At 37.0% G+C, this 20,196-nt stretch overlaps 6 protein-coding genes across 6 annotated transcripts; 2 read left to right on the top strand and 4 right to left on the bottom strand.

The window, feature by feature from the left end:
- Positions 1–532: 532 nt before the first annotated feature.
- Positions 533–2,092, top strand: SIP2;1 (small and basic intrinsic protein 2;1). Its single transcript, XM_013001866.2, has 3 exons — positions 533–1,045; positions 1,418–1,678; positions 1,778–2,092. Exons 1-3 carry the CDS (start codon positions 755–757, stop codon positions 1,928–1,930), a joined length of 705 nt encoding a protein of 234 aa, XP_012857320.2. The 5' UTR covers positions 533–754; the 3' UTR covers positions 1,931–2,092.
- CRD1 (dicarboxylate diiron protein, putative (Crd1)) lies at positions 1,999–4,909 on the bottom strand. The gene is made up of 5 exons (XM_013001865.2): positions 4,356–4,909; positions 3,552–3,616; positions 3,131–3,458; positions 2,929–3,027; positions 1,999–2,421 (listed from the first exon to the last, which is right to left on the bottom strand). The coding sequence occupies exons 1-5, from the start codon at positions 4,812–4,814 to the stop codon at positions 2,158–2,160; spliced, it is 1,215 nt and encodes a 404-aa protein (XP_012857319.2). The 5' UTR covers positions 4,815–4,909; the 3' UTR covers positions 1,999–2,157.
- An 816-nt stretch (positions 4,910–5,725) lies between these two features.
- On the bottom strand, positions 5,726–8,094 carry LOC105976512 (putative protein S-acyltransferase 4). Its single transcript, XM_013001748.2, has 5 exons — positions 7,542–8,094; positions 7,088–7,282; positions 6,690–7,001; positions 6,379–6,600; positions 5,726–6,276 (listed from the first exon to the last, which is right to left on the bottom strand). Exons 1-5 carry the CDS (start codon positions 7,596–7,598, stop codon positions 5,887–5,889), a joined length of 1,176 nt encoding a protein of 391 aa, XP_012857202.2. The 5' UTR covers positions 7,599–8,094; the 3' UTR covers positions 5,726–5,886.
- A 611-nt stretch (positions 8,095–8,705) lies between these two features.
- On the bottom strand, positions 8,706–11,456 carry LOC105976511 (putative protein S-acyltransferase 1). The gene is made up of 5 exons (XM_088825290.1): positions 11,014–11,456; positions 10,343–10,522; positions 9,930–10,235; positions 9,434–9,655; positions 8,706–9,341 (listed from the first exon to the last, which is right to left on the bottom strand). Exons 1-5 carry the CDS (start codon positions 11,119–11,121, stop codon positions 8,889–8,891), a joined length of 1,269 nt encoding a protein of 422 aa, XP_088681416.1. The 5' UTR covers positions 11,122–11,456; the 3' UTR covers positions 8,706–8,888.
- Positions 11,457–12,109: 653 nt separating this feature from the next.
- LOC105976645 (histone-lysine N-methyltransferase, H3 lysine-9 specific SUVH1) lies at positions 12,110–15,603 on the bottom strand. Its single transcript, XM_013001899.2, has 3 exons — positions 15,344–15,603; positions 12,751–15,041; positions 12,110–12,432 (listed from the first exon to the last, which is right to left on the bottom strand). Exon 2 carries the CDS (start codon positions 14,937–14,939, stop codon positions 12,810–12,812), a length of 2,130 nt encoding a protein of 709 aa, XP_012857353.2. The 5' UTR covers positions 14,940–15,041; positions 15,344–15,603; the 3' UTR covers positions 12,110–12,432; positions 12,751–12,809.
- A 690-nt stretch (positions 15,604–16,293) lies between these two features.
- On the top strand, positions 16,294–20,176 carry LOC105976772 (alpha-L-arabinofuranosidase 1). The gene is made up of 17 exons (XM_013002038.2): positions 16,294–16,820; positions 16,989–17,043; positions 17,138–17,349; positions 17,433–17,554; positions 17,645–17,792; positions 17,895–17,964; positions 18,053–18,198; positions 18,287–18,332; positions 18,407–18,459; positions 18,547–18,691; positions 18,790–18,908; positions 18,994–19,065; positions 19,150–19,253; positions 19,335–19,391; positions 19,478–19,676; positions 19,743–19,889; positions 19,970–20,176. The coding sequence occupies exons 1-17, from the start codon at positions 16,641–16,643 to the stop codon at positions 20,114–20,116; spliced, it is 2,022 nt and encodes a 673-aa protein (XP_012857492.2). The 5' UTR covers positions 16,294–16,640; the 3' UTR covers positions 20,117–20,176.
- Positions 20,177–20,196: the final 20 nt, after the last annotated feature.

The raw sequence follows: 20,196 nt of genomic DNA, 5'->3' as shown, positions 1-20,196 counted from the left end.
AAATCGAGTCGAATTTGAACTTTGAACGGATTTTATTCGAGCCGGACACGAATCAAATTTGACGTCTTATACATTATTTTACTATTTTTTTCTTTTCTTTTTTCGATCGAGCTCAAGTCGGACTTTATAATTTACCCAACGGAAATATGTATTCAAATTTGGTTGGTTCGATAGGTTAAAAAAAACGAGGTTTTAACAGTCAATCCGAGCCAAATGTTGATTTTGTTTGATTTTCACCCTAATTATTAAAAAAAAAAGTTCTTTTTTCTAATTTTTATTTGATCAAATTAAAATTATGTAACCAATATCAAAAGCACAAGGCTCGTGGAAAATTTGAAAAATTATTTATCTATTATTGAAAATTTATTAAAAATTATCAAGGTTAGTTTAGTCATTCGACGTCAGTCAACTGCTAATTTCGAAATAAGAGGCAATTTATCTTGTCAAAAATAATATAGGGGGATATGTGCTAATATTTTTAAGATGAAGGTCTTTTATAGTCATTCGAGATTACACAGGGGTTTCCGTGCAATTAGCTCAAATAAAATATCATTCAACAGAACAACAGCGGGTGGAAAATCCGGCAAAAACCCACACATGGAATATTAGTCAATACGCGGCGGCGCGTGTCCCAACGCGAGTCTACCCATTAAAAAAATCCGACAACTTAGGTTCCAATTCATCGTCCTTAGAAGTTCTAGCCTGCTCCGAGTGTGTGCCTGTATGTTTTCTAGAGAGAGAAAGTGCACCAAAAATGGCGTGGGGATGGCGATTGCCGGCGGCGGATTTCATTATATCTTTGATGTGGGTTTGGTCAGGTGTGCTAAACAAGTTTCTCGTGCACAGAATTTTGGGTTACGGCGCTCATGAATTTAACGGAGAAATCATCAGATATGCTGTTTCGATTCTGAACATGTTCTTCTTTGCATTCATGGGCAAGATCACCGATGGTGGGGCCTACAACCCCCTCTTTCTTCTGTCCGCCGCCATTTCTGGAGATTTCTCCGATTTCCTCTTCACCATTGGCGCCAGAATCCCTGCCCAGGTTAAAAAGTTGCTGTCTTTATATAAATTGGCAAATTATTGCTCTTTTTGTAAATCTCAATTTTTAGGGTTTTTTACAGGATCTGGTGGTTATTGCTTGAAATTTATTCAGGGCATTTTAATTATGTGATTGTATATCCATTATCTGCCTAATTTTGATCCGATTGCTTATGTCATGTAGCGACGAAGCCGGAAAATATCGGATTAAGATGATAATTTGATCAGTACTCTCTGTTAGCTACTGTTTATGTTGAAGCAAGCTGTGTGTTACAATGTGGATTAGTTTCGATTTTTAAAACTCGTTTTTTTATGAATATTCAGTAGCTAATATATGTGTTCCGTTCGTTTTGCTGTTTTTTTTACTATACGAAAGGTTGTTGGATCGGTTTATGGGGTTAGGCTAATCTTGCGAATGTTTCCCGGAATAGGAAGTGGGCCCCACTTGAGCGTCGACATTGCAAAGGGTGCGTTGACAGAAGGTCTCCTAACATTCGCCATTGTCATCGTTTCGCTCTGGCTTGCTAGGAAAGTCAAAGATAGTTTCTTCATGAAAACTTGGATTTCGAGCTTATCCAAGCTTACTCTTCACATACTCGGCTCTGACCTAACTGGTGGTTGCATGAATCCAGCCTCGGTTAGTATATCTGTTCGATTTCTTGAATATATTCGATATTTGAAACTTTTCGTAACTGATTTAAATATTTAATGTGAAATCTACGTCTGGTTTCTTTAGGTAATTGGATGGGCTTTTGCTAATGGAGAGCATATTACTAAACAACACTTGATTGTTTATTGGCTTGCTCCAATTGAGGCCACTGTAGCTGCAGTTTGGGTGTTCCGAATCTTGGCCCGGCCCGAAAAGCTCAAACCCGAAAAGCTAAATTGATAGGATAATTCATCGATTCATTGTGTTGTAAAGGTGTATACATGCCGCGTACATCAGTTAACGGTTCATTTATTTGTCGCAACACTTATTCAAGATTTCATATACGAGTGACAAGATTCTTGCAATAAAATGTTACCAGGTTTTATACAACAACATAATAAACTGCATTCTCTATAGAACAATGGAAATGAGCACGGTTTTTTTTTTTTTTACACGGACAAAAAATTCTAGTACACGATTTGTGGTTCGAACTCGGCAAAGTCCACTGAACCAGACTCGATGGGTTTCATGAGATAGGCAGCCAATATCTCGGAAACCAGAGCTGCAATGAGTGGGACCCGCTTCAAGTTCTTCACCAAAGGTATATCTTCGGTCTCCCCTATGGCGAGCAGTTGCTCGTTTATTACCACCATCCTGTCCAATTTCCTCTTGAATTCCGGATGCTCAACATCTGGTACCGCTGGGAATATTCTTGCAGTTGTTCGATTTGTCTGCACAAACAAATTTTGTTTAGAAAAAATGAACCATATATATGTTTCGTAAGAACAAAATTGAAATATTAAATGTCGTTTCAATTTTAACTTCAATCGTGATTTTGACCCTTTACTAGTTTGAATTTGGCAAAATTCAAAAGACATAAACCGTAGTCCTTTGAGTTAGCTTTCCAATCCAACTTGAATCGGTTGAATTGGATGTCAGGTGACAAAGTTATGCATGAATGAGTTACATTTTTATTCTCAGATAACTCAGACCATCAACATTGTGGGCGGTGTTCATTGATTCATGCATATCTTTCTCACCCGACATCCAATTTTTGTGATTCAAGTTGTATTAGAGAGCTAACTCAAAAAACTACAAGCTACGTGTTTGGAGTTTTGCCAAATTCAGACTCGAAAATGGTCAAAATAACATTTGAAGTCGAAATAAAACTGAAACGACAGTTATCACATCCCGAACAAAACGATGCAAGAAGATATCGAGAACAAAAAGACATTTACCTCAATGATAACATGCATGTCGAATTCTTTAGTGTTGAGACCAATCCCCTCGTAAAAGGCTGTTCTTTGGCAGTCATTGAGGTACATCGTCACATAAACCTAAAAACATTCGATTTCGTCAATATGTTAGAAAACCAAACAAAAAGTAACCTATGTATGTCATTGATTATTCGATGTCGATATATTTATATGTTTTAATTACCGAAAGGCAGAAGAAGCGGGACCACAGCTTGGCCTTCCAGTCATTGAGGAACTGTGGCTGTGCCTTCATCAAAGCAGAGAAGAAATCGCCGTGTCGATTCTCGTCTTGGCACCAGTTCTCAAAGTACTTGAAAATTGGGTAGCATTGGAATTCTGGGTTTTGCTTCAGATGCCTGTATATAGATATGTATCTCCAATATCCGATCTTTTCGGATAAGTAAGTTGCGTAGAAGATGAACTTAGGCTTGAAGAAGGTGTACTTTCTTGCCTTTGTTAGGAATCCCAAATCGAGAGCCAAATTGAAATCGGATAAACCTTTGTTCAGAAACCTGTGATCAAGAACCGTAAAACAAAAATGAAAAATCAGAATCAACGGAAAAAATAAATTGACGTGATGGGAGTGGAGGAAAAGTCGAATGTACCCTGCGTGACGGGCTTCGTCTCTGGACATGAGAGAGAAAATCTCTGCTACAATAGGGTTGGTTTTCTGCACAGACAAATCATCTATATATTATTAGGTTGAGGGCTGAGACAACAACCTAGTATTTGTGTAACAAGTTTCACTAATGAAAGAGCCAACTGAATGTAGTAACTTGTGAAGATCATTAAGCACATTTTACAAGTGGAGATGCAAATTCGTTAATATATCGAAAATGTTTAAGCGAATGCTACAATCGATAAGAAAGTTTCGATCTTTGGCCTTCAAATACTCACTTCAAGCTCAAATACAACAACAAAAGAACATCAATAACGGATTTATTTGACACTGTTCTTACCCCTTAAAACAAGTTCTTGAAATTTCTCAGTCAGCAAAAAATTCAAAATAACTAAAGCAGACAATAAGTGCTCCCATTATATTCTAACCCGGCCAATAAAAAAAAAACATACTCCCAGAATGTAACAAGTCACTAATTTCAGGAAATTAAAAAAACTAAAAAATAAAAAAATAATTTTCGAATATTCACTTCAAGCTCAAATACAACAAAAGAACATCAATATCAGATTCATTTGATACCTGTTCTTACCCCTCAAAACAAGTTCTTGAAATTTTCTCACAGTCAGCAAAAAATTAAAGCAGATAATAATTGCTCCCACTATACTCTAACCCAATTAAAAAAAACTTACTCCCAGAATGTACTAATTCAATAATTTCAGGAAATCAAAAAAAAAAAAAAAAAAAAAAAAAAGATTAATTTTTTTTTTCAAGAATTAGAAGAAAAACAGACCTTGAGCCTCCTACCAAGCTCCTTGTAGAGAAGAAACCCAGAGAATTCAGCAGTGCAAGACCTCTCCAAGAACTCAACAAAAATCTGTCTCAACGGGTCCTCGAGTTTGTCGGCGGCTTCCTTAAACTCCTTGTTCCTAACGAAGTGTGTCTGGTTGAAATCTGTCTTGAATTCCTGCATCAGCGCCTCGAATTCCGCCATGTTCAGGTTCTGGTTGATCTCCGTGTTGAAGAGCTGCTCCATTTCGTCGAAGTCGGTGGTGTAGAACCTCGGCGCCAAAAGGGTCTCCTTTATCTCCTTCTTCGGTCCCTTCTTGTTGCTCCTCGCCGGAGCTGACGGCGGCGCCGCGGCGGACGACATTCTTACGGTGGCGAACCTCGTGCATGGGGCTCGGGTTGAGGTCCCGATTCTTGGGCTGAACTTGGAAATGGGTTTCAGGAGCGCCATTTCTGCTGCCATTTTTTTTTTGATTGGTGGAACTCTCAGCCTGAAGAAGATAGAGTGAGTGGTGAGAGAGATTATATAAATAAATAATTTGGATATATAAGTGATTGAATCTAATCTCATCTGATGAAATCCTCGAGTTACATGGGGAGGGCGACACGTGGCTGATTCCTATTGGCCTGCTTGATTTCGTATTTGTTTTTTTTTTTTTTTTTTTTCTTTCTGGTGTTCATTTCTTCTGCCATTTAAGACAAGAGTTCTTGTGGTCTACCTCTCTCCACATTTAGGTTTTCAATGATTTTTTTTTCTTAAATAAGAATTTGAGGTTTCTTGTTTTTTATTTTTTATTTTTTCTCTTAAAGATCAGATTTTTATTCCCTCGAAAAAAATTCATTGTCCAAATAATATTGTCTTTTTTTTTTGATAAATTACGGTCATCCCCTGAGTTATGTTCAAATTACAAAAAATCCCTAATGTTTAAGTAATTACAATCATCCCCTTAACTATGAATCTTCTTACACTTCCACCCTTATGATGTCAAATTCAACAAAGTCTTCTAGATTCCGTGGAATGTTCTTTTGTTTGTACAACTCATTTTGTGCAAAAATATAGATTCTGATGCACACAATCTGATATTTACAAGCCAGACACATCTTGTGATCTAGAAGATTCCACTAAATTTGACACCGCAAAGGTTGACGTGTAAGAAAATTCATAATTGAGAGGTGGTTGTAATTACCCAAACAATATAGGGTTTTTTCGTAACTTAACATTACCTCAGAGGTGGCAGTAATTTAACCTATAATCAAATATAACATCTCACAGAATTACTCCCTGGTTCTTTGAACAGTGAAGGAATCCAAATAGAGGAAATGGCACAAAACATATTCATACACAAGTCAAAATAAACAAATAAAAAATAAAAATTGACAAGGGAAAAAACATTATAAGATTGATCCTGCAATTTTCAGAATCATACAATTACACCCTTGTTCTGTTTTTGCAATTTATATATCCTGCATTATTCTGAACATTATCATCCTATAACAAAAGAACTAGCTTCTCAAATTTCGACTTTTTTCGTATTTTATACCATGGCATTTTTCTCCTCTGCATTAGCCACAACTTCAACACGAACCACAAACCTATCCGAATCGGCTCTTTCGCTCCCTCCCTCGTGTTCCAGAATGTCCTCGATGCCCTCAAATTCTACACCTCGTAAAATCTTCGGAAGCGAAAGGACGTTATCGCCCTCATCATCAAACTTATTCCCCATTTCAATATCGATTTTTCCTTTCGCCACATCATCGTCTGTGGCTTCAATTGCCATGATGTCATCTTCCTTAACAAACGCTCGAAAATCGTGCATTGATGGCGGAATTTTCGAGAAAAACACTTCTCGAAAATTCTCGATTATCCCTTTGTTATACGGATTCGATTTCCTATCATACCGGTACCTAAAATTCTCGTACGTAGTCTGCATAATAAAGGAAGACGAATTAATTTTATCAAAAAAAAAAAAAAAAAAAAAAAACTAAGTATCTCATTTATGCATGGAGAATTTAATGAAGATTGTCACCTGATTAGTGCTAATCAGATAAAAGTGGAAAACCGTAAGTCCACCAATGAACCAAACAACAATAAAACAGTACACAATAAGAAAATCCGATAAAATATCTCTCGACATAGCTCGCGTGGCTTTGCCTTTCGTTTGGACAAGGTTGATCCAAGAAACCACGAATACATACACGCATAAGACCGTCGATGTTGTTATAAACATGTAAAAGTACCTATAATTACGCTGCAAAAGATGAATATTAATTAAAAATTCAGTTTCTTGAAAGAAAAAAAAAAGATTAAATATTTAAGTCATCGTCTCATTTTACTCACTATACCGATGCATTGGCCAACCCAAGGGCAGTGGTGATCGAATCTCTGGACACAGTTATTACATATCGAGCAATGAGATACGCGAGGGGGGCGATACAACAAACACGTATCGCAGTATTTCACCTTCACTGCGTGTCCATTTACGAAAACGTCCTTGGTACGAGGTAGTTTTAAATGTGGGGTCCTCCCGTTGACCCACTCCATCGAAGGGGTACTGTCGATTTCGAAAGTTTCGTCATACTCGGGTGGTTTAGTATTCCTAGGAATAATTCCCGGATCTCTACTCGATGTGAGGAACAAGAAGAACAAATCCTGCAAAAAATTAAAATTGCGTTTATTTGGATATCTATAAAAAGATTCGAGTTTGACAATTTCGTTTGCTTTAAATATATGCTTACCAATATGGTAAGAAGTATAGCCACAGTAAGTACATAACACCATGGGAGAGCAGTTTCGTTTCTGTTCGTCCGATGTTTGATGATAAACGAGATCTTTACACAAAATGCAAAGGCAGGGCCGACTATTAAGAACGTGGAAAAAAACAAAGGAGATACATCGGGACCGAAGACCAATCTTCCTCCGAATACGAATGTCTGTATAACATTTACAACAACTACAATGAATTATAATTAATAAACCAAAATACATGCATCATTTGCAAGAATTCAGAAAATTCAATATCCCATATGAAAAAATCTAGTGAAAAAAATTCAAAGCAATGTAATATCTGTGGCGAAAATCGATTTCCACCGGCACAAGAGAAACCTAATTTCTTGATTTAAGTAAAGTTACATAGAAAAAAAATCAGAAAATCCCCCTTTCTTGGTTAGGGTTAAAAGAAGAAGGGCTTACATTGCTTCCTCTCCAAGCTTGATAAATCCTCTGTGGTTTGGGTTCTTTTACGTCCATATATATCTTTTAGTGTTGAAAAGCAAACAACACAAAAATCAATTCAGATTGTTGTTAATCCTAATCACATATAAAAATCGTTTCTTTATGAACCCTAATTTTTTTTCCTTTGCGACACCCCACATCGATTAAATTCATCAGCAATCTAAAAAATTCATCAACTTTGTTGATCATCCATGCAAAACCATGGATGAGGAGTTTTGTAAGTGGGCTTGAATTTCAAGAAATAGTGAGATAGGGTTTGGGTAGAGAGAGAGAGAGAAGAATATGATTAGGGGAAAATGCAATTCGTACGAGACGATCAAGAAACAGCTGCCATTTGTGACGGGAATTCTTAGGAAGAACAAGAATTTTTGTTCGTATCAATGAATCTGATTCATGTTTGTTTTCTCTGTGTTGTATGTCTATGTGTCTCTCTCTCTCGCTAGAAAAATTGATTTTCAGTTATGTTTCTCTCTCTAAAAGGTGACGCTTGCTCACTCTTTGTTTCTCTCTCGTGTGTGCAAAATAGAAATTGAGATTTAAATTGGGGGAAGAAGAGGAGCATGATTTTTAATTTTAATTGGGGTAAAATGATATTATTTCAATATGATTGATTATTATGTAAATAGTGATAATAATTATTTTTCTTATCTTATTATATTTTTTGTTGTTCTTGTTGGAAACCGCTCAAAATAAATATTCTTTTACAATACTATGTTTTGCCTCGTACGTAATATATATATATATATATATATATATATATATATATATATATATATATATATATATATATATATATATATATATATATATATATATATATATATGCCGATTGATTTCGAGAATTTCATTTTTTTTCTCGAGAATTACACTTGTAATATCAATATTTTTTTGTATTTTACTTTATAGGTGATCGAAAAAAATGAAAATTCAGAGTTCTACTGATTCGGATAAAAATATTTCCGATTTCCAATTTCCAAAATTTTGATTTCTAATTTTTTGAAAACTTTTGGAAATAATTAGAAATTTTCAGAAAATGCTAATTCTGATCCAATTTGTCCGATTTCCAACTTGTGTGGATTGATGATTTGTATTTATGAATGTATTAAAATTATTACCCAAAGCTATATTAATATATTAATGCAATTATCAAATTTTTTTTTTGTCAAAAAGAAACCAAATAAAAAGAAAAAAAGTAGGAGATAAATTTACAAGATTCAAATATTCACAGCTTGGTTCCTTTCTCACAATGTCAACTTTTTCACTTAACCAAATTCTCAAGAATCATCAAATTTAAAGCCCGAGTCGTCATCCTCGGTTGTGAAAAACAACCGACGATGTTCTGTGGGATCCATCGTCGGACCCACAATCATCAACGGCACTATCTCCCGTTTCGTATTTATCTTCTTGATCGGGCGTTAAGAAAAGCGGATCGATTTTCCCACCTCTGTCCTTCTTCAAACTGTCTTCGATTCCGTTATAGTCCAAATTCTGCAGCATTTCCGGAATCGGTTTACCGTCCTTGCCAAACAGACCGAGTTCCAAATCCACCTTCATGCTCGATTTGATGATGTCACCCCCGAATTTCTTACTTATCGATTCGAATGCCAAGTCATCGTCTTCTTCCGTCACCCACTCACGGAAATTCACCAGAGAAGGTACCGTCTTAGAGAAAAACACTTCCTTGATATTTTTTATCATCCCCCGATTGTACGGATTCTCCTTCTTATCGTATCGGTACCGGAAATTCTCGTACGTCGTCTTTTAATTAATTATTTAAAAAAAAAACATTTTAGTATCAAATAATTACTGGTTAATTTAAAAAAAAAAAAAAACGATTCTTGAAAATGTACCTGATTTGTGCTCATGAGATAGAAATGGAAGACACTAAGCCCACCGACGAACCAAACGGCTATGAAGCAATAAGCTATTAGAATAACCGAGATGACATCGTGTGACATCACCGTCCATATGTGCCCCGGTTCTTCTAGAATATGCAATAGTGAAAACGTAAACACGTACATGCACAAGACTGTCGATGTCGTTACAAATAGGATGAAAGTCCGATAATTCCTCTGCATTAATCGAGAGTATTAAAGATCAAGTACGATATCACTATAAATTTCATGAGAATCTCTAAGGCCTCGTTTGGTTGGGGATGTTAGCCCTGATTAATTAAATAATTGGACTGTGTTTGATGTTCGATAAACCTAATAACTTTCTGGGTCGACCCGAAAATATTATTTTATCATATGGTCCAATGCTACAATTTTGTTTTCATTAGATTATTAAATCTTATGAACCAAACGAGGCCTTAAGAAGAATGGATTGATCATAATATATACTTACGACTCCGATGCACTGGCCCACCCAAGGGCAATGGTGATCAAATCTTTGGACACAATTATTGCATATCGAGCAATGAGATGCGCGTGGGGGGCGGTACAACAAACAAGTATCGCAATATTTGACTTTAATTGTGTAGCCATTTACGAAAACGTCCTTTGTCCTCGGTAGTTTCAAGTCGGGGGTTGCACCGTTGATCCACTCCATTGATGACGTGGAATTCGACGTGCTGTCGGATTCTGGCGGCCGATTATTTCTAGGGACTATTCCGGGATTTCTCGAAGATGTCATGAAGAGAAAAATCAAATCCTGCACACAAAAAAAAAAAAAAAAAATTGCAATGGTGTAAGTTTATAGAATTAGCTGTTACTATATATTCTTGATCGGAAAAAAAAATGTATCGATTTTTTACCTACCAAAAGTGTTAGGACAAGTCCGACGATTAGGACTGTTTGACTGTATAAGAAGTCAACATTCGAGAGCCTAGAAAACGTCTTGATACAGAAAGTCAATGCAGGACCTCCTATTAGGAAGGTTGATAAAAAGAGCGATGATGCATCGGGACCGAAGATTAATCTCCCGCCACATAAAAATTTCTGAAAACCGGTAACGAAATCGGTAAGAAATCAGTAACGAAAACCTTACTACGAGCAATAGGAATTAGGAAAGGTAAGTAGTGATAGTCGAGAAAAATCGAAATCTCGACTTGTACTGATAGTTTTATCGACATTCTAAAAGGATATTGGTATATAATATATATACTAATTTGGTAAGAGAAGATAAACGACGAGTAATCTAGTTCGAGAACCGAACTACTACCGATTCGAAAATGACGAATGTTATAAACAATCTAGAGTTCAACTATGCAGTTCGTAACTGTTAATCCTTCTCGCATAACAAGATATCGGAAAAGGGGGATTCGAGGTCCCAAAATCCAAACCTCAACCAAAAAAAAACTCCAAAATTCAAAATTCCTAATCAAGAATCACAATGCAGATAATGGCAACAATTAAATGTTAAAAGAACCCAAATTTATTAAAATTAAAAGAAAATAAATAAAGAAAGAAAGAGGAAGAGGTGTAATTACATTGCGACCCTTCCAAATTTGGTAAAGCCTCTTGTTGTTGTTGGGGAATGAAGAATCCATGCATGTTGAGGGTGGTGCAACAAAATCTTGATCTTTTATACCACCCATATAAAAGACCTAACTATTTTCTATAATTTAATTCTCCCTCTTTTTTTTTTTGTTTTTTTTTTAATTTAATTTCTGGGCTAATTCTTGTGTTCTTGCTACCCTTTATTCTGCTATTACTATAATGCAAAAATAATAAAAATAATTTAATACACAGAATAGGTGAAAGAGAGAGGAGAGAGAGAGAGAGAGAGAAAGGGAGATCAAGATTTTGTGAGGAGAGAAAATGGAGAGAAAGATTTATTACAATGCTTTCTCTAGATCCCCTCTGAACACAGATTTCTCCAATAATAATGTTTTTGACATTCTCTTCTCTTCTCTCTTGTTTCTCTCTCCTCTCTCTTGATTTCTTACAGACCAACCTATTATTAGGAAGTTGCAACGGTTTAGTTTTGAGGATTCTCCGAATTCGAGCGGACGTTTCGGGGTTTACATGACTGAAGAACTTGCATGTCTGCGACACGAATACGACACGGTAATTAATTTTAAGGAAATTAAAACAAAGGTTGATGTGAAAATATCAATATTATTTAAGGAATCAGTAGTAATCAGCTGTGGAAATCGTTTAGACTAAATTACTCGATACTCGATTTGACATTGTTAGTTAAAACATGCCGAGTTCTAACTCAATTACAAAGAAAATATGTAAAGAAATGAAGCTCCTCAAGCTGCGAATTGTGTTCTGCTCGATTCAAGCTCGATTTTTTTTTTTTATCAAACCAAGATACACAACTTTAAAAACTCAATAAAACTCATACAAGTTTGAACAAGATTTCTGAGTCCTTTATACCAAAATCAGCAAAATATAACTGAAATCTTAACATTCCAAAAAAATCGAAAAAAATCAAAAACCAAAATTTTGGAAATCGCAGTGAAAAAAAGTTCAAAATTCAAAATTAAAAAATAGAGATTTCGTTCCAATTTCCACCATTGTCGAAGACTGCATATTGTCCACGGATATTCAGACAAACCAATGACTGAATCTTGGTTATTTAGGAACAAGGCTAAATATTTCATTAACATCACAAATGATTATTAGTCTACAAAAGCACAGGTCTCCTCCAAATTTCCAACCATCCTGAAGTTAAGACCTACTAAAAACAACACGAGGGGGCCGCAGCCAAACACAACAGGAAGTTTCCAGAAGTTTTGACCCCCCCATTAGAAGTTCAAAACACAATTCTAACATTATGGTACAATATTACAAACTACACGAATCACAAACTACTAATCGCCGATTCCATAACCTACTACGTCGAAAACACTGCATATCTTCGACTTCTACATAATACAAAATGACAGCTTACATCGTACCTGCATAATTAGCAACAAAACATTTAATCAGACTACGGATTTATCGAGGCATTTATGTTTTATTCATCAAAAGATCACATCATACTCCATACTAAAGATTGAACAAACATATAATTTCGTATACCCTAATTACTAGTGTATACAAAATCTCGAGGAGCTGGAAAAAAACTACGCTACAAAATTGGGAGGAACAGAAATAGGATTTATCGAAACAAGAAAGTAAATTTTCAAAGACTGAGAAACAATAACCAAGCAAAATATCCCATCCACTGGAATAAAAATCAGAACAGACGTAAAAAAAAAACGATAATGACTAACCTTTCTCCAAAGTAACAGAGCACCAAAATATCCCATCCATTGCAATAACTGCCACATCATCAATAGTAGTACCCTCTGCACTTGTCACTTCCACATAAGCACTTCTTCTTTCCTCCGTCTCCACCATTTTCAGGCATAACTATCCCATAATCATACGTCAGCTCTTGCATGGGGGGAACATGTCTAATAGCGAAGAAGGCAATATGCATGAACACATCATTATTACTCTCGCGCAGAACCGGCAGCCAATACACATTCGGGGAACAACTGTGGTTCATAAATCGAGCCACATTCCCATTGTTCTTCGCACTCACAACTAGTGGATAAGGAGCTTTCTTGGATTTGTTAGAATCGCGAACGAGCTCCAACGGCTCGTAATACCTTGTAGCATCGAATATATAATCATCATCATTCGCATTCACGAAGTCACCATCGGTCACTTTAACAACATCTCCAGCAAACTCACAGATGAAACCCCCCGCACGAATCGGGTCCCACGACCTAAGCCCCCACCCCCTGTTCTTGGTCTTGAAAACCTCTAGACGGATTTTCACACCCGATTGAGACAAACGGTTTCTACAATTCGGAGGGCAAGAGCAAGTGGGCCCACACTCGTGCACCAAATTCTTGCTAGTGTAAAGCAACCCTACGGACGAATAAGAGAGCACACCGTCATTTCTGTGACTGCACAGGCAGTTTGTATCGCCAGGCTGGCACCCACCCAAGCAGTGACAACCAGAAAAGGGTTTGTTATTATTCGAAAAGGGCTGTGAGTATCTGAGAGCAGAAACATAGGTGAAATGAGCGGGCCCCTTTTCGCCATCCACGTCATTTACGAGGGCGACAGGCAGGCTCTCTACACCGGAGGTTAAATCGGGAATTATAACCCCAGGCCTAGTGGCAGTTCCGTCTTTCCATTGTTGAATCGATTTCCAAATCGAAAAGGCCTCTGCTTGACCAGGTACCCTAACCAACTTATACTTAAAAACATTGCAGCCCGATTTATTCTTCTCCGCCCAAGATTCTTGAATTTTGTACACACCGTCGTAAACGTAAATCTTCCCATTTCCAACAATGTCCTTTATACCCCTCACCACTCTCACATCATTGGCTCGATGGAGACTCTTTTCGAGGGCAAGATTTCCCCTTTCCAGCTTCTGATCGAACATTTGCCCATCTCTTCTCTGGACCCCACCTTGACCGCTGTAGATTATGACATCACTGTCATTCCCATCATCATCATATCCACCTGAAGAAACGATGCTTACAGCTAATGGCTCTTCATCCATGGTTACCTTTACACTCATATAGTCTATTCCAGCCATGCTAGGTGCATGTAATCCCACAAGGCATAACTCCATCCGGAAGAAGAATATATCGCCGACTTCAATTCCAGGCACATGGCCGAACCTCTTTGTGTTATTTGTTCGAACACCTTTTGTCATGAGAAGATTGCAAGTTTTCAAGTCCGGGCGTCTGGCGATTCCGGCCGTCACGCCCTTCGATTCTTCGAGCTGAGTCAGCCTTCTACGGAGCATATCGAAGACCAATAGTATCGTGCCAACTGTATCCTTGTCCCCATTTGTTCTTCTGAAGTCATCGAATTCCTTGAGCTTGAACAAAGTCAAGAAGCCGTTGACAAGCAATTCGACATCGAAGTCTTCGCCCGGCCCACCAGATCGGCCCCTCTTTGGCCTGCCCCTTTGCTTCCCGGAATTAGTGGTGTCCGCCATGTCAGCGCTCGTGTATTGGTCGCTCTGATTCTGCGAGTCGCTGTACACGTCATCGTCTCCGGCGGCAGATCCAGATCCGAATGCGCGGGTTTTTGGGACCCGCTTGGGTCGACCCGTTACCCCATTTGCGTGAGAAGTTGGGGTTCGGAATGAATTCAGTGGAACTGGAGCTGGGATACTGCCACCGAAACCGAAATTAGCGGGTTGGTTTTGTTGAGCACCGTTTTGAGAATCGTTTGGAGATAAAAACGGGTAAAATGGTTGGACCCCAGAGGGAAATGGGCCGGAGGGAGGTACACAGACAAATGGAGAGGGCTGAGGAGTTGAAATTGAAGACATGCCCTGTGATGAATTGGGGAAAACTGGGACAAGGCATCTTAATGGCTTCACATCTAAAACCCTAGATTTGTCAATTGGCCCATGGTGATTTGAATCAGAACCCAAACCTTGCTCCATTAAATTAACAACACAGAGATTATGCAGAGGAAGTGTTTTTCTAACAGCAACAAATCAAACAGCGAAGATTACAAACGAGTCATAGCTCAAAGCAAAAGCTTCCTGCAACATGCAGAGGTATTTAGTTAGGTATTTAGATAGAAGAAAGACGAGCGAAAAATCAAATCTGTAGAAACATGAACAGTAAAAACCTAGATTTTCTGAATTCCTAAAAACCCAATTACCAAAATTAGTCACAAACGAAGCTCAAAAACACAAAAATTGCGTTGCCCAGAGATAACCAACGAAGATTTATCAATTTAATTCGTTTATTATTTTCACTTTCACATCTACGAAGTGCGAATAGCGAGAGAAGAAAGAACTTTACGAAATGGAGAAAAAAAAAAAAGAAATTAACTTTATACCTTTCCACAACAACCCAGATCAGATGCTTGCAGAAAAATTAGATCTTGAAACGGAGAGAGAGAGAGAGAGCGATTCGAATAGATTTTGTAACTGTGAATTTTATTTTTCTTTCCTTGTGCAGAGAGAGAGAGAGTGATAATAAAAGCGTTTTTCTGCGTATTTTTCGAGGGTCTGTAGTCAGACTACTGTTTCTAAATAGTGCTCTGTCGATGACTCCTCCTCCAACACTCTAATGCATTAAACAATTCCCAAATAGTACATTCATGCCTCTTTTTCATTGAAATTTATTAGGGTAAATTATTGTTGTAAAATTACGAAAATACCCTCTTGGGTAATTTCAATTAGCACTCCGTTATAAATTTTCTTACGCGTCCACACTTTTATTGTGTCGAATTCAACAGAATCTTCTAGATTCCGTGGGATGTTCTGTAGTTTGTACTCGTTTTGTGTAAAAATGCAATGCAGCTTCTGATGCATCACAATCTGATATTTACTAGCCAAGATTCACATTTTATGATCATCTTGTTTCAAAATGTGAAGCTCGAATGGGATAAAACGGGAGAATATTCTTCATAATCTAGAAGATTCCACTAAATTTGACACCACAATGGTGGAGATGTAAGAAGATTCATAGTTGACGGGAGTGATTATAATTATCCAAACAGTAGGGTTTTTTTCGTAATCTAACCTTAACCTCAGGGGTGGCCGTAATTTACCATTTTTTTTAATTGATAAATTATATATCGAATGGGGTAAAATGGGTACAAGCCGAAGAATATTCCACGTAATCTAGAAGATTCCACTAATTTTGACATCGCAAGGGTGGATGTGTAAGAAAATTCATAGTTGAGGGGACTGATTGTAATTACCCAAACATGAGTGGTTTTTTCGTAATTTACCCTTTTTTAATTGATATATTATATATCGAATTTTCGATTTTCACAATTTTGCAAATTAAATTGGAATTAGTTTTTCAGTATTGAAATAAATAAGGCTAATAATAGCATTGTGGGAAAAGGATAAGTAGGGTCAAGAAAGAAACTTTCAAGGGATGATTTTCCAAAACTCTGCTGCTTCAAAGCTAAATCAGTTTGGATGCTGACTTCTTACCTTAAATGTTGTCTATTTTGCTGATCCAATGCAGTTACTTTTTTCTGTTGAAGCTAACAGAATATATATCTAAAAATAGATTCTTCAGCCATCACAGCTTTTCTTGTTTTGATTACGATCACAACATAGCCTCGTTCGGGTTTAAATTGGCGTACGAGGCGCATAATCTAGCAAAAAAAAAAAAAAATGGACTCGCATTACGCTGCTCGTAAAAAAGTGCTGCTTTTCTCTCTCGTTACATTCTGCACTTTCTATAATTGTTATGCAAGTGTGGTCAATGCAAGTCAAACAGCATGGTTGTCCGTAAACGTTTCAGACAGTCGTGTTCGAAAAATACCGCAGACAATGTTTGGTTTGTCGTTTGAGGTCAGTTTTGTCATTTGTCTACTCGTTATGCTGTCTCGTCTGTGTAATATGCTGCAAAATTACATTTGATATGTTGCTAATGAACTAATTGAAAACGCACGTAAATCAATCTTTTGGACAGTCGATAAATGATATGTTCGAGTCGTAATTGTGTAATATGTTATGAAGGAGATCAATCACTCGGGTGCTGGTGGATTATGGGCAGAGCTTGTTAGCAACAGAGGTCCGCACAAATTTCCGTAGCTTTTGAAACCGACGAATAAATTTGCAAAAAAAAAAAAAAAAAATTGTGACTCTCGAAATTTACATATTTCCAGGTTTCGAAGCCGGGGGTCAGAATATTCCATCGAATATTAGTCCTTGGTCCATTATAGGCGATAAGTCATCGATACTTGTATCAACCGACCGTTCATCGTGCTTCGATAGAAATAAAATCGCACTTCGAATGGAGGTTTTGTGTGACGGAAATGGTCGAAATATTTGTCCGGCTGGAGGAGTTGGAGTTTACAACCCTGGATTCTGGGGCATGGTAATAATTTTTTTATATTTTTTTTTTTAATTTCCTTTTCGTCTCGAATTAATTAATGTCTGAATTTCTTTATTTTATCGCAGAATATTGAGCAAGGAAAGACGTATAAAGTTACCTTTTACGTTCGTTCTTTGCAACCAATGGAAATGTCTGTATCTTTCGTTGATTCGAACGGATTGCGTACGCTAGCCACAGCTGATATAACGTGAGATATACGGCTTAGAGTAGTTGCCGTGTTCGATTTTATGGAAACTTATTAATATATATCTTAATAGTTGAAGAATTGATTATGCAGAGATGGTAATGTAAGAGAGTGGACGAAAAAGGAGATTACGTTGGAAGCAAAGGGAACGGATGCTAATTCAAGATTGCAATTGACGACGACGAAAAAGTGTACTGTATGGCTCGATCAAGTCTCGGCTATGCCTTTAAGCACACACAAGGTAATGTAAATGTATCCGTACATACGTCTCGTTTAACCCCTTATTTCGATTTTTTCCTCGGTTTAATTCAAGAAAAATGCAATCTTTAACATGTGGCTGCAGGGGCATGGATTTCGAAACGATCTTTTTAACATGCTTGCTGATTTGAAGCCGGGATTTATCCGATTTCCAGGTACCCTTCTATGAGTAATCGATCCAACTTCGTATAAAAAAAACGAGGAATTTTAACGAAGCACATGTTTGATTTTCTTCGTAAAAAGGCGGTTCGTTTGTCGAAGGAGAATGGCTAGTGAATGCGTTTCGATGGAGAGAGAGTATCGGACCATGGGAAGAAAGACCTGGCCATTTCGGAGATGTTTGGCAATATTGGACCGACGATGGACTTGGTTATTTCGAATATCTCCAAGTAATATTTAAAATAAAAAATAAAAAAAAATTCCATGTTATTGTTCGCCGTTTCACATGTAAACCGTTAATTGTTTATTTTTATGCAGCTCGCGGAAGATTTAGGTGCATTGCCAGTTTGGGTTTTCAATAACGGTATTAACAATTACATTTAAGCCACTAGTTGATAAATTATTTCACTAACGGTTATTCTACTCTCGACTGTGTAGGAGTCAGTCGAAGTGAACAAGTTGATACTTCGATCATTTTACCTTTCGTTCGAGTATGTCTTTTCGAAGTTCTTTTTTCGTATCATATCCGTAATCACTACTCGTTAGAGAGTTTAATTTTTTTTTGGAATATTCTGTAGGATATTCTTGATGCACTTGAGTTTGCAAAGGGAGACCCCACTTCTAAATGGGGTTACGTTCGAGCTTCCATGGGCCATTCGGAACCGTTCGATCTACGATACGTTGCTATTGGAAATCAAGACTGTGGAAATAAGAATTATCACGGTATATATATGTAGAATATATATCTTCTTTCATCGTGTACATCATGAATCTATGTATAAAGCCTTCTAATCGCTTATATTGTTATACGTATATTTTAGGGAATTATATGAAGTTTTACGATGCTATAAAAGGGGCATATCCGGATATCAAGATTATCTCAAACTGTGATGGTTCTGTTCAACGGTTGGATCATCCAGCGGATTTGTACGATTTTCATGTAAGAATTTCTCAAAAAGCAAAAAATTTCTTGCGTTAATGTTATCTTATTTAATGTCTTTAATGTCATGCTTCTTTGATATAAGGTTTACACGAACGCGAATTCTATGTTTTCGATGGCTCACAACTTCGATCACACATCAAGAAGTGGACCGAAGGTTTTCTTTTTCCGAGCGTCTCTTGATTATTTCCGATTTTTTTTTTCTTTCTTTTTTTACGATAATTACCAGAGAATATTTCAGGCTTTTGTGAGTGAATATGCCGTGACGGGAAATGATGCTGGCAGAGGAAGTTTTTTGAAAGCGCTTGCCGAAGCTGGCTTCCTTCTCGGACTCGAGACAAACAGGTATTTATTTATAGTTGCATTTCGGTTAATTCTTACTACAAAATACAATCATACAAATGCAACTGTTTTTTATTCTTGCAGCGATGTTGTTGAAATGGCGAGTAATGCTCCTTTGTTTGTGAATGCGAACGACATGAGGTATCTTTATTCGATCCTTTATCCCCTCAATATTCATCTCTACATCGAGTTTTTTTTTTCCTAAAACAAAAGTTCGTTGTTTTTAGGTTCACGCCAGATGCAATAGTTTTCGATTCTTCAAAAGTGTACGGTACTCCTACTTACTGGATGCAGCATTTCTTCAAAGACTCAAACGGAGCCACTCTTATTGATTCCAAACTGCAACCTAGCTCTTCAACTTCTCTTCTCGCATCCGCTATTTCTTGGAACAATCCGGAAGATAACAGAAGCTATTTGAGGATAAAGGTTCGAACATTTAATATATATACATCCGTTAGCTCATTCTAAAATTTACGAGTATATATTGTCCAGGTCGTGAATTTTGGAAGCAACAGAGTAATTCTTAATGTCTCGATTAACGGAATGGACCAGAGTTCGATCGAAGCAGCAGGTTCTACAATAACTTCACTGACATCTCAAAATGTGATGGATGAAAATTCTTTCAATCAGCCAAAGAAGGTAGTTTCCATTCTATACAAATATATGTGTGTGTGTGTGTGTGTGTGTGTGTAATGATAATAATTATCTTGTTTGTGCAGGTGGCTCCAATCACAAATCCACTAGGAAAAGTCAGCAACAAAATGAATCTTATACTAGCTCCACATTCTTTAACTTGTATTGATTTGCTGAGAAAATCAAACTTTATAGAGCCTGTAGAATCTGAAGCTCTCCATACCTCAATATAATTTATTATATGAATAAATATATGCTTTTATTTTTCATGACATTTTCGAAATAATTCTCAATTTTCTGAACGAATAATAAC

The sequence above is a fragment of the Erythranthe guttata genome, chromosome 11 (genome assembly GCF_056151865.1).
Source record: "Erythranthe guttata isolate IM_541 chromosome 11, IM_541, whole genome shotgun sequence".
NCBI lineage: Eukaryota > Viridiplantae > Streptophyta > Magnoliopsida > Lamiales > Phrymaceae > Erythranthe > Erythranthe guttata.
The sequence above is the reverse complement of the archived record's forward strand: the minus strand, read 5'-3'. Positions and strand labels throughout refer to the sequence as shown.